The sequence below is a fragment of the Gymnoscopelus microlampas genome (genome assembly GCF_963454915.1).
Source record: "Gymnoscopelus microlampas genome assembly, chromosome: 12".
Taxonomy (NCBI): Eukaryota; Metazoa; Chordata; class Actinopteri; order Myctophiformes; family Myctophidae; genus Gymnoscopelus; species Gymnoscopelus microlampas.
The window spans coordinates 718,484-736,285 of record NC_139949.1 but is presented as its reverse complement, the minus strand read 5'-3'; the positions used below and the strand labels follow the sequence as shown (position 1 = coordinate 736,285).

Here is a 17,802-nt window from a genome sequence, read left to right as displayed (position 1 = left end):
ATGCGTGTGCGTGCGCGTGCACGTGACGTCATAAAATAGAGCCCCCCTAATTCAAAAATCCACAGCTCACCACTGGGTCTGACAGACAGACAGACAGACAGACAGACAGACAGACAGACAGACATATAAAGAGATTAGTTTAAAGAAGAAAAAGGACCAAAACAAAACAAAAAAGACGGTGTGACCGGAAACCAGTGTTGCCATGTCGGCTTATTATAAGAGACTTTCTTTTTCTGTAAAGTCGCTTGTAAATATTGGAAGTTGCGTTTTTTTGCGCTTGTTTCTAAAGTGCTGTTGCTTATTTACGGTTGTTTTTTATTTATTTATTTTATTATTTAAACCAGAGGTTCTCAAATATTACAATATTACAACACATACAATATTTTGGGGGTCCTTCACAAAAAGTTTGAGAACCACTGTTGCTTGCTTCTTTTCAGCTTGTTTTCCTAGACCTGGTTGCTTATTTCTCTCTCAAAACATGGCAACGCTCGAACACCACCGGAAATGGGAACACATTTGTTTCACTTCCTGGTTCATCCACGCACGGGGTTCATCATCACACGTGAAGAAAACAGCAGCAGAGTTGTATCAGCTCTATTCTTATTGTATTCTTATTATTATATCATATTAATAAGCATTCATCATGCCTAAGACCAGGAGAGCCATGGCGAGGAAGACGTTTGACTACAGTAAAGACAGGAAGAAAGCCAAGAGGAAGATGATGAAGAAACGAAATCCCACCATAGAGAAGTATGCGATTATTATTTGCATTGTTATTGGTACATTTACACCACAACTAAGTACATTGACTCAATTTGAGGTATTTGAGTGGTGCCAACCACTCCTATATCAGACTTTGTCCGTGTGTCCGTATGTATGTGTGTCCAATAAACAAACATTGATGACAACATCAATACGGGGCTCATCAAAGGCACCACTCTCTTCACACAGGGTGTGTTTTTTTGGGGGCGGTGTAGCCGCCCCCTATAAGTGAGTTTTGGACACCGACCAAAAGATTTGTATACCCCCTAACCCTTCCATTGTTAATGCAAATCGTTACTTTTGCAAAGTCAGCCAATCACATTACAGCTAGTGTCATCACCACTAACTGTAATGTGATTGGCTGACTTTGCAAATTCAGGACTGTGATTGGCTAGCGAAACACATGACACATGTGCAGCCCTATGAATAGCAGTATGGACTATAAAAAAAGTCATTTATCCATTTTTTAAAGTGAGTCATGTTGTGATGACCACACACCGCCCACTTCACACTGGGTGTGATTTTTACTTTACTGGGGTATTTCCAATTGTTTTTACTTTTACTTCTACTCCACAGAGAGAGTATTGTACTTTTTTTTGCTCCACTACAATTGACAACTCTAGTTACTTTGCAGATAGACATTATTACATTATAAAACATACATTAACCACTTTAGCCTTATTTTATACTTATAAATTATTACATTATAAAACATACATTAACCACTTAATGTACTTAAAAGTACTTTTTTCTATTAAAAAAACAACCGGGTCGTTTTAGCCTCGGGTCATATATGATTTGCGTTCCAAAAATAAACAAAGCACCCCCGTGACTCTGTGTTGTTTACGATATCTAACAGTCTATTGGAATCCACAGTCGAATGTTTGCGTGTGTGTAAGTTGCATCACTGTTGCCAGATTGCGCGCGAGCAACAAGCAACCAGCTTGATGCAAAAACACTGCGCTGCGCACTGCGCATGCGTCGACGCACTTTCCCTAACCAATTACGCGCCACTTCACGCTTACAACTCCTGGACATGGCAACCCCGGCAACCCCGCCCCCCATCCAAATACTGTCTGTCTGACTCTTTGGGAGGGTTGAACGCAGCGCACGCCGTCTCGCTGGGCTGAGCGTGCTGCTTCATCAATCTGTGCCGCACATTCTGGTCCTGCAAGAGCCTGTGTGAATACATAGATAGATGAACGGGTGAAATGTGTCCGTCTCTCAGTTTGCTTTCGTTTTCGGTTTGCGTCTGGAAACACTGTTGCTCTCGCTTTTGGTTTGCGTGTCCAAAACATCTACAGCCTACTTCACGAGAGCCTCGCGCCAGCGACTAGACGGAAGGGTCGCGTAGCGACCCGCACCTCTAGTTGAGCTACATTTGATAACGTCTGTTTGGAGAAAATGTATTCATTTTCTTACTCTTTGAATAAATTAGTACTTTTTCCATCATCAGTTGATGCTTCATATATCCATATGAGTAAAATCGCCGGGCTCATTTGTTTATTTTTGGAACACGGTTCTTATATGCCACGACCCTATGGTATTCATAATGGAAAAAAAAATACTCTGTGTCCCAGGACAGTGATGTCAGAATTTTTTTTTTTTATAACGGGAGGATTTAAAAAAATCAAAATATGCAGATACCCTGTATACACTTATACTGTATGTTGGTTTGTTTACTGTTGAGAGAGAAAACAATGTTGCACATTCAGCTAATCATCTGGGGACCCACAGGTTGAGAACCACCTGTTCTATCCAGATCTCTGTTAACACAGTCCTCTGTCCATAGTGTGCAGATCAGAAACGCGTGGGACGACAGCAAGTCCATGGCCACCAACCTGTCTGAGATGGGCCTGTCCTACGACCCCAACCGAACTCTGCCCATTAAACAGACAACGAAGGTAAGAAATGCTCTACATAGAAACTGTCGCCATGTATGTACAGGTAAATCCATTAGCCATGGCTCTCTGTACTGTAGGTCCAGTGGTTCTCAAACATTTTCATGTCGACGACCCCCAAATCAACATGTTTGGTCTGGGACCCCCATTTGAAAAGAAATGTGTGCCAGGGTCCCCCATAAGAGAAGATCTGTGTTTTTCAAAATTATGATTCTTCAAAATGTAGCAAAAATAGCAGGTCTACATGCTTACAATGCGACATGTTGTGATATCGGATATTGTAGAGCAGTGGTTCTCAAACCTTTCCATGTCAAGGACCCCCAAATTGACACTTATTAGCCCGCGGACCCCCATTTCAAAAGATATACCAGGGACCCCCATAAGAGAAGATCTTTTTACGGCTCTAGCAGTGATTCTCAACCATTTTAATTTCAAGGACCCCCAGTTTGACATGCATTAAGGCTACGGACCCCCATTTAATGGCATTTCTATCACTTGGACCGCAATTTATATTGTAAAATCTATGTCAATTTAACTCTGAGAGTGTACACTCTCAGAGTTACAGACCCATAAGGGTCCATTTGGTGCCTAATCTATCATTTAGCTGGGGACCCCCTGGAACTCCCTCAAGGACCCCTGGGGGTCCCCGGACCCCACTTTGAGAACCAATGTTGTAGACGATGTCTACTTTCGATTGGCGGCTTTCAAAAATAGTGTGAAATGGGTTAAACCGTTCCTCATATTATTAGGGACCCCTGGGGGTCCCTGGACCCCACTTCAAAAAACATTGATGCAGGAGTCTGTGGTCGGTCCGTGCGTGTTCGTCAGGAGCTAATCTCACAGACCACTGGACCAATCTATGCCAAATTTCTATTGAACACTGCCAGTAAAAAGAAAAACGGTGCGGACATACAGTAGTACATACATAACTTATGTTACATAACTTATGTATGTGTACTGTAAAGTTACATATATAAGTACATGCATAACTTATGTATGTACTGTAAAGTTACATACATAAGTACATGCATAACTTATGTATGTACTCGTGGCTGTCCGGCAGAAACCAAATCAGGGCCATTGAACATCCTTTACGTCTGTGTGTTGGTGAAAAAAATATTGAACCAATGAAAAGCATTAAAAAGCGCTTCTGACAACCAGCTAACTCCATTGGATCCTCGAACATTTTGCTAAACCAGCTAACTCCACAACCTCATTGTGAGCTTGGAGGTCCATTCAGCTGTTCTTATCAATGATGAACAAAACCTCCTAACTCCACTTTTTTCATATCCTGAAAAATGAACATTTTGGAGTTAGCTGGTTCCTGCCGACAGCAGAGGTATGTATGTACTGTATAGGTACCTACAATACATGCATAACTTATGTATGCACTGTATGTAAGGTACAGGGACAAACGCTGATCTATATCACTCGCCTCGTATTTACGTATGTGTTTTTCTTTTATTGTCACTGTCGGGTGGAAACCTTGTATGTCCAAAACCGTTCCTTTTTCATTACCATGTTTTTATAATGAAATAGTCAAAATAACGGCATTTTTATTATTCTTATGTTTTTATGGCAAAACACAACGTGACTTTTGTGAGACCCTCTTGCATGATGAAGTAGGCCATTCATTTACGGTATTTAAAAAAAAATCACACCCAGTGTGAAGTGGACGGTGTGTGGTCATCACAACATGACTCACTTAAAAAAAAGGATAAATTACTTTTTTTTAAGTCCATACTGCTATTCATAGGGCTGCACATGTGTCATGTGTTTCGCTAGCCAATCACAGTCCTGAATTTGCAAAGTCAGCCAATCACATTACAGTTAGTGGTGATGACACTAGCTGTAATGTGATTGGCTGACTTTGCAAAAGTATCGATTTGCATTAACAATGGAAGGGTTAGGGGTGTAGACTGCGTTGTAGACTATTGGCCAATCACGGTGCAGGATTGGTCAGTGTCCAAAACTCACTTATAGGGGGCGGTTACACCGCCCCAAAAATCACACCCAGTGTGAATAGAGTGGTGCCTTTGAAAGTGTAACTGGTTGCATCCTTGTGTTGCAATCAGCAACAATATGTTGTCACGTGACACGTGACAACATATTGTCACGTGTCACGTGAAGCTTGACCAATCAGCCGTGCTCAGACATACAGACGGACGGACATACGGACACACGGACAAAGTCAAATGTAGGAGTGGTTGGCACCACTCAAAAAAGTTGATGTATGGAGATATGAGGTTTCTGCCCAACAACAACGATATGCAACCATAGCAACCCTTATGTGGACAAACTCTGTCCAATCAGCATGCAGCTTTGATGCACCAACTTGGGAGAGTTTGGGGATATAAAAACCTTTTAACGGAAGTGAGTTCATAACGATTCTGGTGCGCACACAGATCTATGTGCGACTCTTGACACAGAGATTCCATGTTCAGATCCCAGTCCTCCTCACTGTGTTAAGATGACGTCTACATGATCCGTGCGCACCACGTAGACCAGAACTCCTACAAGACGTAGTTATAGCTCTTTTACAACAGACGGTGGGTGATGTCGTGCTGTCTGCAGTGACAAGGAAACTGTAGGTTTGAAACATTATTTCGGCGAGTACACCTTGGAGGAAGACAACTATGGATTGGGGTGAAAAGTCGACCGCAGACCTCATGAGCGAGTACGCGTCCGACGAACCGGGCTATCGCGTGCCAAAGGACGGCTGGAGAATCTGCCTGGCGCACGAGTTCAAAGAGAAGAGGCAACCTCTCGGAGCGAGACACGTCTCTCTGTCCACCATCCTGGAGCACCTCTGCTTCGGAATCCGGTATCTACTGTGGTGGTACAAGAAGACGCACGTGGAGAAGAAGGTTCCGTTCATCGATATGTTCGGCACGCTGCCTCTGCGCCAGATATACGGCGCTCCCCTCGGAGGCATCGGGGGAGGCACCATCACGAGAGGTTGGAGGGGCGAGTTCTGCAGGTGGCAGATGACCCCGGGAATGTACCACTACAAAACCGTCATAGCCAATCAGTTCACGGTGTGCGTACGCCAAGGCAGTCGGACGCTCTATCAGCAGGTGCTGTCGGTAGAGCGCCCCCCGACGCTGCAGGACTGGAACTGGGGCTACCGCGGCGAGTACGCGTTCTACCACGCCCTGTACCCCCGCGCCTGGACCGTGTACCACCTGCCCGGACAGAACGTCACCCTGACTTGCAGACAGGTTTCCCCCGTCATCCCGCACGACTACCAGGACTCCAGCCTGCCCGTGGCAGTGTTTGTGTGGGACATAGAGAACAGGAACGACTACTCGCTGGACGTATCGGTCATGTTCACGGTGGTCAACGGGTCGGGCCACAAGGACGACAAGAGCGGGGGACACTGGAACGAGCCTTTCCGCCTGGCAAAGGAGGGGGAGGCCGTGTCGGGGGTCTTGCTGCACCACTGCACCACGGCAAACCCTTACACTCTGTGCGTGGCGGCCCGAGAACAGCAAGAGCGCGAGATCAGTCACCAGACGGCGTTCCTTCCGAAGGGAACCGGTGACGGCCTGTGGCGGGACCTCATCACAGACGGACGGCTGGACTCGCCCGCGGGCTCCAGTCCCCCCACCCCTCGGGGACAGAGGGTGGCAGCAGCCGTGGCCGCCGGGTGCTCGGTGCCAGCTCGGGGCCATAACGCCCTGGAGTTCAGCCTGGCCTGGGACATGCCCAAGATCACCTTTGGTTCCGGGGAGCGCGTGCACGTCAGGAGATACGCCCGTTACTTTGGGACACAGGGCGACGCGTCTCCCTCACTCAGCCACTATGCCCTGACACGCTACAGACAATGGGAGAGAAGTATCGAGGAGTGGCAGGGGCCGATACTGCAAGACGGCTCCCTGCCCTCCTGGTACAAGTCGGCCCTGTTTAACGAGCTGTACTTTGTGGTGGACGGAGGGACGGTGTGGACGGAGCTGTCGGAGGACGCGGACGTGAGTGGCGGGGTACGAAGCGAGGACCGGGGTCTGCCCGCCCAGCCAGCGGTCATCAAGGAGTACGGCCGCTTCGCCTACCTCGAGGGCCAGGAGTACAGGATGTACAACACGTACGACGTGCACTTCTACGCCTCCTTTGCGCTCGTCATGCTGTGGCCTAAGCTGGCCCTGAGCCTGCAGTACGACATCGCCGGCAGCGTGCTCCGCCACGACCCCACAGAGAGGCTCCACCTGATGAGCGGCCGCTACGCCTCCGTCAAGGCCAAGAACACGGTCCCTCACGACGTGGGTGACCCGGACGACGAGCCGTGGCAGAGGGTCAACGCGTACCTCATCCACGATACCGCCGACTGGAAAGACCTGAATCTGAAGTTTGTCCTGCAGGTGTACCGGGACTTCCATCTGACCCGGGACGGCCAGTACCTCAAAGACATGTGGCCCGTCTGTCTGGCCGTGATGGAGTCCGAGATGCGCTTCGACCTGGACGGCGACGGGCTGATCGAGAACTCGGGCTACGCCGACCAGACGTACGACTGCTGGAGCGTCACGGGAGCCAGCGCGTACTGCGGCGGGCTGTGGTTGGCGGCAGCGTGCGCCATGTGCAAGATGGCCAAGCTGACGGAGAGCGACGCGGACTACCGCCGCTTCAGGGACGTCCTGGAGCGAGGCGGCGCCGCGTACGACAGGCTGCTGTGGAATGGCAAGTACTACAACTACGACAGCAGCGGGAGGGAGCACTCCACCAGCATCATGGCGGACCAGTGCGCCGGACACTGGTTCCTGAGGGCCTCCGGACTGGGACGCGGCGAGTTCCAGGCGTTTCCCTGGGAGAAGATCCGCAGCGCGCTCAAGTCCATCTTCGACCTGAATGTGATGGGTTTCGCCGGAGGCCACATGGGCGCCGTCAATGGCATGCGTCCCGAGGGGGTGCCCGACCGCTCCAGCCTCCAGTCCGACGAGGTATGGGTCGGGGTGGTCTACGGACTGGCGGCCACCATGGTCCACGAGGGCATGCTGGAGGAAGGCCTCCGGACGGCGGAGGGATGCTATCGGACCGTGTGGGAGAGACTGGGCATGGCCTTCCAGACGCCCGAGGCGTACTGTGAGAAGGGCGCCTATCGCTCCCTGGCGTACATGAGGCCTCTGAGCATCTGGGCGATCCAGCACGCCCTGGATCAAAACAAACACGAGCAGACCGGGAGTGCTGACAGGGAACAGGAAGCACACACATCCTGAAAATAGCAGATCTATAAGCGATCGCAACGCGATGGATTGTGAGCTTGTGGATTTGCTATTTTCGGTCAAGAGATTTGGTGTAGAGGTAAATACTAGCGGACCAACTAAGTACCGTTTCACATGGATCATTTTCCACCCTCGTTCATTCTTGCTTTCGCTCTTTCTTGCATTTATCTCTTCTGTTATTTGAGGAAATATGAAGAGAGAAAAACTAGGGAAAAACTAATGTGAAATATTTTTATTTTTTTCATTTGTGCAGATTGGAGCCCCTGTCACCGTGAGGAAGCCGTACCTTATCAACCGTAAGGCACACTAGATATTCCATTATAACACATTATTTACATTTCCCACACCCGTTTGGTGAGGCTGTGAATCCATCATGAATCGAATTCAAACCAAACTTATTGTAGTTTAGCTTTTATCATTATCGTTTTATTACATTTTTTCATTCTGACTTTTTGTTTTAAATTTAAGCTTTTTTCTTTTTTTTTGGCTTAAGTGTTTGTAATTCTAATAACTAAACTCCTCACAAAAAGTTTGGAAACCTAACTTCGTTGATTATTTCTCCCCTTCAATAATACCAATTGGTATTGTCATTTGTATCGTTGATTAGTTGATTAGTCACTTTTACAACGAGGTGTAATGTGTAAGGATCAAGTTATGCCTCGTTATCAACGATAAAGATTATGAGCTTTTATGAGCTTGTAGATCTGCTATTTTGGAATAGCCAAAGACATCTTAAAATGACACACCGATGCGTTCCCGGTCTTAATGGGTTAAGTGAGCGGTGGTTTGAGGTTGTCATTTCTCTGTGTGCAGAGTTGGAGGAAGAGGCCAGCCGACCTGGTAAAGACACCCGGTCTCTGTCATCTGACCTCATAGAATACCAATTGGTATGTTTTAACTTATATTAAAACATACCAATTGGTATTCTTGAAGGGGAGAAGTAATTGATCGAAGTTAAGTTTCCGTACTTTTTGTGTGGAGTTAAGATTTTCTGGTCGCTACATGGACTGAAAATCTTGTCTAAGGTGATCTCCATAATTGGCATCTTCCTGTCTCAAGTCCAATTCTCTAAAACAGGGGTCTTTAACAGGGGGTCCCGGGACCACATAGCATCCCTATTCTAACAAGAACTTCGACCAAAAATAGCAGATCTACAAGCTCAACGCCTGGTGCAGCGAAGACGTTGTGAGCTTGTAGATCGGCTATTTTCGTCCGAAGTTTGCCGAAAATAGTTGTATAGTAATAGTAATAGTTTTTAACTCAAATCTCTGCTTCTGAATCCTAACAGTTTTTTGGGGGAGAAATATGCTATAATATCAGTGGTTCGCAATGATAAGATATGTATTTGTTCATGAACCCCCTCCATCCCAAAAGATGTTGTTCCAGGGACCCCCAGAAGCAAATATTTTAGTTAAAAATGTATACATACTTTACATGTATATATTCAAAGATTTGCACACATTTTCACGATTTGTTTTCAAGAATAGCAGATCTACAAGCTCATAGCACGGCACTCGGTGCCCCGTTATGAGCTTGTAGATCTGCTATTTTGGAATAGCCAAAGACATCTTAAAATGACACACCGATGCGTTCCCGGTCTTAATGGCTTAAGTGAGTGGTGGTTTGAGGTGTGTCATTTCTCTGTGTGCAGAGTTGGAGGAAGAGGCCAGCCGACCTGGTAAAGACACCCGGTCTCTGTCATCTGACCTCATAGAGTATGTCCAGCACATGGTCCGAGAACATAACGACAACTACAAGGTAACCAACCACTCCCCAGGGCTTTGACAACTCTTATCAGCTCCAGACCCAAAAGTTGGGCTGTCATTACAAATTTAAGTTGACCATTAATTGTCACTCAACTAATAGGCTCTATTCACAGCAGCCATATTATGAAGACATTCACAGGTGTTACCAATAATACTAATGAAGGCTCTGTTCCATTCTGGTCAAACAGAGTCAGGGTGCTGATATTGTGCATGTTGACTCACTGGAAACACTCTGTTACACCAGTGGGTCTATAGTTGCGGGTCCATTTGGTTCCATTTGTACACTCTGAGAGTTATGGGGGTCGTGGAAACCACTGTGCTACACTAAATGGAACAGAGCCTTCATTAGTAACACCTGTGAATGTTTGAATTGAATTGTCTTCACAATTATGGCTGCTGTGCATAGAGCCTATTGCGATTAACGATTTTATTGTGTTTTTGGCGTTGAACATTGGAAGATATGAAGTTTGTTTTTGGCTAATGGGAGATTCGATTTGAGGTGATGTTTAGATGGGACTATGAAATCCCCGCTGCAGCCTGTAGATGTCAGTATCATCCAGGCTGTTCAACAGGCCAGTTGTCTGCATGAGCAGGTTGTGTTTTTGAGGAAATGTAAGAGGAAGGAAGCTTTTTGAAAGGAAGAGACATGCTGGACGCCAGGGATGCGCCATGACACTCATGGGTGGCAAACCTCGCACCGGAAGTTCAATGAAATACATTGCAGTGAATGGAGCCGGCTGGACCATTTCATGAACAGACATTATTTGTGACGATTGCAACCTTTGTCATGTAATTGGTTCAGGAATATAAAAGAAGACATCATCTAATCACTTGCTTTTCGATGTGCTCAGTACATCATTTTATTGAGGCATCTAAACAGTGGCAGGTATCGTTTCTGTCTCGGAGGTATCGCGAGATTTGGTTGCCAGACAGGAAATGGAGGACAGTCTTGCGGTACTTTGGCTGCTCAGAAACATACTTTGTGCTCTTTAGATACCTCTATAAAATGATACAGTGTACACAGAGAAGCAACACAGCAGAAAACAATGTGATATGTCGTCTTTTATTTTCCTGAGCCGAGTATTTTATAAAGGTCTCAATCGTTGAGAAATAGTGTTTTATAAGATGTCCAGCCGGCTCTAATAGACTGTTATTTCACTGAACTTCCGGTGTGAGTCTGCCACCCAGTGCGACTAATCTGCCGGCTGGAATTGCCTGATGGAGAAAATCACGTCGGCTTCCCTTCCTTAAAAAGAGGTTCCTTGTGCAAGAGCAGGATGTGTTTTTGAGGAATGGGTTTTCATATCTTTACCCTGCCACTAAAACGCGTTGTGTTCACATTAAACCAGCTTTTTATATTATTACGTTCTTCACCTGAATCCATGCATATGATGATGATGATGAGGATATAATAATAATCATTATAGCTCAGATTCCTTTCTACGTAGATAACTAACCTATTCAATCCCGACATCCCCATATATGGAGATAACTGACATACCCAGGTCTGACATCATAGACCCCCTCCTGGAACTCCGTATATGGAGCTAACCGAAACATCCAAGCCTGTCATCATAGACTACTTTGGCCATGACCTGATTTGATTTATTGATTGAATATTTTATTAGGGGGAAAAAAAGTAAAACGGCACAGTTACATTTAAAATACTTTGTCTAAAAGGTCTGTTCAAAAAAGTCCTTTCGGTCTTGTTTCCATTGAGGTCCTTGGTATTCAATTCATAGACCTATATAGTGGCACCAACAGTTCAAATATCAACACAAGATACAGAAAAAATAACACTGTACAAACAAAAAGAAATCAGAAAAACAAATTAATCTAAAGTCACTTTAAATAAAATAAAAGTAAGGAACTAACTTTATAAAAAAAACTAAGATGAGTCCTAGACTAAAATCAATAACAGGTTAAGCATGGTTTGGAGATGCATCTTAACTCGACCTCTTCTGGGAAAAGCTATCCTGAAGACGTTTTTTTAAGGAAGGGAGGGAAGGGGCCGTCTTTATCCCATTCAATCCGGGGACGCATGTGTGTCATCTGTTTATGATTTATTTGGCTATTCAAAAATAGCAGATCTACAAGCTCATTGCCGCGCTATAAGCTTGTAGATCTGCTGTTTAACACATCGGGTGCCAAACACGGTCTGAACCGTGTGTTTACATAGTGGTGGTTCGGTGCCGAACACGGTCTGAACCGTGAGTTTAGTCTTTTTGTTTTTTTTGTTTTTCTCCGCGCGGGCGGGGCTAGAGCAGCTCTGGGAGCACCCATTGTAATCCTGCGAAGGAAGTGCCAGATCACCGGAAACAAAAAAAAAATTCCCATCCGCTTCCTGTCTATTTCCTACTTTGAAACGCCTATATCTCCGAATCTGTTTCCTGTTGGGAAAACCGGTCACGCGCGATCCTCCCCCCGTTGTAACTCGCGAGGGAAATGTTATGGTTCCAGGCTGTAGCCAGGCTCATGGCACAACATGAATCGATGCTTTTTTTCGTGTGGATTTGCTCGTCGCGTCTACAGATTTAAACAGTAAAGCGCAGTCAATGGGGAGAATGCTGGCACCCAACGTAAGTTGTTATAAAAAAACGCTAGCACCCCATGTGTTAAAAAAAAAAAATCGTGAACATTTGTGCAAATCTTTTAATATATACAGTAGTAGCCAGCTGAGAACCTCACGATTTTCAAAGCAGTACCCATAGGTACTGATTTGTCCCTTGGGTACCTCTGTCGGCCACTCCCCCAGATTCTCATACACGCCCCTAAATGTATTATATCTTATTTCAGTGTGTAGTGTGGCCATTCTGCCACAGGGTGGCGCATTCACAGTGAGCAACATAGCTATAGACTGTTTCTGCTGCTTTTGCAAAGTAGAAATACTCTGTTACAAGTAAAAGTCAGGAAATAAAACTATACTTGAGTTAAAATACAAAAGTATTGGTATTAAAATGTACTTAAAGTACCAAAAGTAGAAAGTACTCTACTAATTATGTGGAATGTCCCATTTCACAACTTTTCAAATGTATAAAATGTATACAAATCTTTTGAAATAGCAGATCTACAGGCTCACTATGTGTCACATTGCGACGCATTGTGAGCTTGTAGATCGGCTATTTTCAAATGGCCAAAATGTGTATAGGGCTGAAGTGGTTACTGTATGTTTTGTGATAATATTCAAAATCTACAAACTAACTAGTAACCAAACATGTATCAGATCCAAAACATGGAAAATAGAAGGGGGAAAAAGAGTCCTTAGGATGAATTCAAAAGCAATTGTTTCTTTAGACATAACTGTGTTTCATGGAACATGGTGGAAGGAGATAGATAAGTCAGTCAGAGATAAAATAATTGCAGCTCCCAAAGCTGCTACTTTCTGAGAGCAGTAACTAGTAACTATACTAGTCAACTGAAAGTAACATTTCAATAAAATGCATTATAAACTACTTTTGGGCACAATTATGTTATTTTAGAGTGTGAAACGGAGTTAAATCAACACAGGAGATTATAATGTACTAACTAATGATTAAATAAATGATTAAATGATTTCAAAGAAGACAAAAAAAAAGTACACACTTTGGCAGGCTACCAGTTCTACAGGGAAGAACACACAAGTGAACAGTCTATGGAAGAACCACTGTGGTGTAGTGGTTTAGCTAAAGGGTTTGCAACTAGAAGGTTCTCAGTTCAAATCCAGTCAGAATGTTTTTCCAACTTTTTCTTGGCGCTTTCACCTTTATCTAATCTTTCAGTGAAGACCTTAGTAGTGAATAGAGCAATTAAGAACCAATGTGGTGCAGTGGATTAGATACAGGACTTGTAACCAGAAGTCTCCCGGTTCAAATCCAACTAGGACATTCTTCCAACTTTTACCTGCCAAAGTTTATACCACTTTCCCTTATAATGTGTATTAACATTTCTTCTGTTAGGAGAGAGAGAGAGAGAGAGAGAGAGAGAGAGAGAGAGAGAGAGAGAGAGAGAGAGAGAGAGAGAGAGAGAGAGAGAGAGAGAGAGAGAGAGAGAGAGAGAGAGATGAGAGAGAGAGAGAGAGAGAGAGAGAGAGAGAGAGAGAGAGAGAGAGAGAGAGAGAGAGAGAGAGAGAGATCCTAGATTATTATTTCTATGCATTAGATGTATTACCTCGTGTTTACCTTGCTTACTGTAAATCTCTCTTTATTAAGAACGTCTGCTAAATGCCCAACTTGTAGACTACATTGTAGAGAGATGGTGCTACTATAATTAACATAACCTGTTTGGCTACGACACCCCCCTCACAGCCAAACAGACTGTGAGTTCAGTTGGGACTGACTGTTGTACTTTTACTCCACTACAATGACATTTGGTTACGAGAGAGAGAGAGAGAGAGAGAGAGAGAGAGAGAGAGAGAGAGATGAGAGAGAGAGAGAGAGAGAGAGAGAGAGAAGAGAGAGAGAGAGAGAGAGAGAGAGAGAGAGAGAGAGAGAGAGAGGAGAGAGAGAGAGAGAGAGAGAGAGAGAGAGAGAGAGAGAGAGAGAGAGAGAGAGAGAGACTCTCTCAGAGTTTACTGTGTGTGTGTGTGTGTTGATTCCCCCGATTTATATTGTAAAATCAATGTTAATTTAACTCTGAGAGTGTACAAATGGAACCAAATGGACCCGTTAGGGTCCATTTGGTTCCATTTGTACACTTTGGTTCCATTTGCACACTCTCAGAGTTACAGACCCACAAGGGTCCATTTGGTTCCTAACTATCCTCCATTTAGCTGGGGACCCCCTGGAACCCCCTCAGGTACCCCTGGGGGTCCCCGGACCCCACTTTGAGAACCAATGTTCTATTGTTCCATTAAATTGGATTCAGTTCTAACAGGCTAGAAACTGTACACGTCTTTTCTTTTGCGGGGGGCGTGGGGAAAGTAATATAAAGTAATATATAATATATTACCCTTGATTCCAAGTAATAATAATAATTACTTTTCAAATGAGTAATAAGTAATAAGTAACATATTACTCTCCTAAGTAATATAGCCCAACACTGATTACAGAACACACTAACCATTATTATTATTATTATTATTATTAAAAGAAAAGAAAAATATTGTGATACAAAATGCCTAAATAAAGCAATAGATATGAGTAATGAAATTGAAATGAAAAAGGTTGAGAATCACTGGGTTAAACTGTAGAATATAGTTAAAGGGATATTTGAATTCCCACCAAGTAGACTAGTAGGTAAACAACCAATAGTTGCTCGGCCCCTGCCACCTACTGTCCAGCTACTGTATTGCACAGTGGGGAAAAAAATAATGCTAAACTCCACCCTCCAAGGCAAAACCACACCCACAGAGGGGTGTGGTTTCATATCAGCGCCTCCCGGGTACTGATTTCCTAGGTACCTAAGGTGAGGTTCTCAGCTGGCTACGACTGTATATACACTTTTTTTAACTCAAAATCTTTGCCTCTGGGGGTCCCTGGAACACAATATTTTGAGATGGGCAGGGTCCACGGACAAATACATATCATTTTGGGTGGTCCTTGACATGAAAAAAGTTGAGAACCACTGATATTATAGTTATATTCATTGTTATTATTATTATTATTATTATTATTATTATTATATATTAGGTAAAAAAAAAAATATTGTTAGGATTTAGTAGACCCCCAGAAGCAAAGATTTGAGTTACAATGTTCACTTTGAGAAATATATATATTCAAAGATTTGCACAAATGTTGTGTCATATAGTAGCTGTGTAATGAGACGCGTCCTGTTTGTCAGTTCATTTCATCGACTCAAACTATGACAAAAAATGTTCGTCGACTTCCTTTTTCCAGTGACAAAAACTAAATAACTAAGCTATGATGAAACTAAGACTAAATATATTGACACTTTCGTCAACAAATAAAAACTGCTCTAAAATGTTAGGGAGAGACAAGTAGAGAAGACATCCTGTGGAACTAAAAGACAAGTAATTTATGTTTGGTTGCGCTCGCGTGTTGAGCTTGTAGATCGGCTACTTTCAGCATACAACCAAGTGTAAAATGTGTCATTAAGACGCCATCAATGCCCGCCAAATTACATATTTGTCGTCAAAATCAACTAGATTTAGTCGACTAAAATCGTATGATATTTAGTCGACTAAAACTAGACTAACAGTAAAACGTTTCAGATGACTAAAATATGACTAAAACTAAATGACATTTTATTCAAAATGAACCCTGCTGTCTGTGTTCTTACAGGCCATGGCCAGAGACGAGAAGAATTACTACCAGGACACGCCCAAGCAGATCAAGAAGAAGATCGACAAGTACATGCGCTTCCACGCAGAACATTATGCTGCCTTCATGCTGTCCCTGGCTGCTAAATAAAAGACGGATAAGAACCAATGGCCTTTCAACATGGTAGCCTGGAAATCCAGACTGATTCACTACGTTCTTTTTTTGGTTCTCACTTCGCTATTCAGTCTGGCCAGGGTCCTATAGGCTCTATGCACAGCAGCAATTTTGGAGAGAAATTGGGCCTCTTCTTACTCCCTTCACGGGTGTTACCAATGATACTAATGAAGGCTCTGTTCCATTCTGGTCAAACAGAGTCAGGGTGTTGGCTCACTGGAAGCACTCTGCTACATCAGTGGGTCTCAAAGTGTGGTCCAGGGACCCTCATGGTTCCTTGAGGGGGTTTCAAATGGCACCTTAAAAGGGTTTGTAACGGGTCCTTTTGGTTCCATTTGTACACTCTCAGAGTTATGGGGGTCCTTGAAATTAAAAGGGTTGAGAACCACTGTGCTACATGAAATGGAACAAAGCCTTCATTAGTATCATTTGAAAAACCTGTGAAGGAAGTAAGGAAGAGGCCCAATTTCTTTCCAATGTGGCTGCTGTGTATAGAGCCTATTTGACTCGTTTTTACAAACGTCACCAATTACGTAGGCAAGTCAGGAAGTGACTTTGAGTTTTACATTGGAAAACACTGGTCCCCATCACAGACCAATCAGAAGCCGCGGGACGTTTTTTGCACGCCCCGCCCCTTGGAAGTAGGAGGTTTACCAGACTCAGAAGCGAAGCGAGAGAAAAAACACCGCCGAAGAAATCAGTCAGGATTCCAGGCTAGAAACATGCCCTGCCCCCCCCCCCCCCCCCCCCAGCGGAGACTCAACACACATCTGCTCTCATCCTGTCAGCACAGAACCAACTTCTCTCCCCCACACACACCGTTTAGCTTCAGGATCGAACGCAATTAAGGCCACGTTTACACGGCAACGATCATAACAGAAAACATCAAAGTGAAGTTCCGTTCTCACTTTTTATTTTGAGATGACACAGACGCTCAACAGTGATTGAAAACGATGCAGTGTGCATGACAGGTGGCTAGGTGGCGGTGTGACGCACTGCCAGATAGACATGTCACACATGCATGGAACAACTTCTGTTCTAGTTCTTATCACAGTTTGCTGTTTGCTTGGTTGCCATGTCTGCTTATTATAAGCGACTTTGGGCTTGTTTCTAAAGTGTAGTTGCTTATTTGGGCTTGTTTCCTAATGTTGTTTAAACCAGTGGTTATTTTTATTTTCTCAAGATTATTCTTGTTTCTTTTTTGAAAATAAAATTGTGTTTTGGTGGTTGTGAGCTTGTAGATCGGCTATTTTCAAAAAGCCGTAGCCTAGTCACTTCTTTTGGGCTTGTTTTCATAGAACTGAATTTCTGGAAACGTGCGGTGGTGCGTTGTCAAAGATTTCCACTCTGCAAGGGGGTTTCACATTATTGCGTTTTCAACCCCCGATAACACCGTTGCCGTCTAAACGAATCTGATATTTTATTTTGTTGTTTTCTCTAAAGACCGTTGTCGTCAAAACAGGGCCTAAATCACTTAAACCCTGTATGATTGAGCTTAAAAAACACGATCCTCTCTGTTTTTTTTTACCCTCGTCATCAGTCTTCAATGTTTTTCAGGCCAAGGACCTCTTAGCTGAGAGAGGACCCTGTTGTGTAAATTCACGTTTCGTTTGTCTACACATAATCTTTTCTATTAATATGTTGTGTTCATGTTCATGTGTATTTTCAGACATTTAACCACTTATACCCGCAATACATATTAAACTTGACCTTTGGCTCGGTACTTGGTCTGTTCTTTTTTCCCTCCCTCTTCACCAACAATGGCAGATCTACAAGCTCACAAATG

At 44.1% G+C, this 17,802-nt stretch overlaps 3 protein-coding genes across 3 annotated transcripts in view; 2 read left to right on the top strand and 1 right to left on the bottom strand.

Annotated features, from left to right (window-relative positions):
- The window catches only part of arl10 (ADP-ribosylation factor-like 10), a 152,867-nt gene that overhangs the window by 97,297 nt on the left and 37,768 nt on the right, over window positions 1-17,802 (bottom strand). The window lies entirely within an intron of this gene.
- Window positions 545-17,739, top strand: nop16 (NOP16 nucleolar protein homolog (yeast)). The gene is made up of 5 exons (XM_084074026.1): window positions 545-750; window positions 2,555-2,666; window positions 8,133-8,175; window positions 9,531-9,637; window positions 15,864-17,739. The coding sequence occupies exons 1-5, from the start codon at window positions 644-646 to the stop codon at window positions 15,990-15,992; spliced, it is 498 nt and encodes a 165-aa protein (XP_083930152.1). The 5' UTR covers window positions 545-643; the 3' UTR covers window positions 15,993-17,739.
- Window positions 5,300-7,873, top strand: LOC311057709 (non-lysosomal glucosylceramidase-like; the record flags this gene model as incomplete). The annotated part of the gene is made up of 1 exon (XM_084074742.1): window positions 5,300-7,873. One exon carries the CDS (start codon window positions 5,300-5,302, stop codon window positions 7,871-7,873), a length of 2,574 nt encoding a protein of 857 aa, XP_083930868.1.

What these genes read in the sequence shown, in the direction of transcription:
- nop16 (XM_084074026.1), top strand. Translation starts at nt 644, where the DNA reads ATGCCTAAGACCAGGAGAGCCATGGCGAGGAAGACGTTTGACTACAGT. An exon ending in CCATTAAACAGACAACGAAG is followed by an intron (nt 2,667 to 8,132) that starts GTAAGAAATGCT and finishes TCATTTGTGCAG; the next exon opens with ATTGGAGCCCCTGTCACCGT. An exon ending in AACATAACGACAACTACAAG is followed by an intron (nt 9,638 to 15,863) that starts GTAACCAACCAC and finishes GTGTTCTTACAG; the next exon opens with GCCATGGCCAGAGACGAGAA.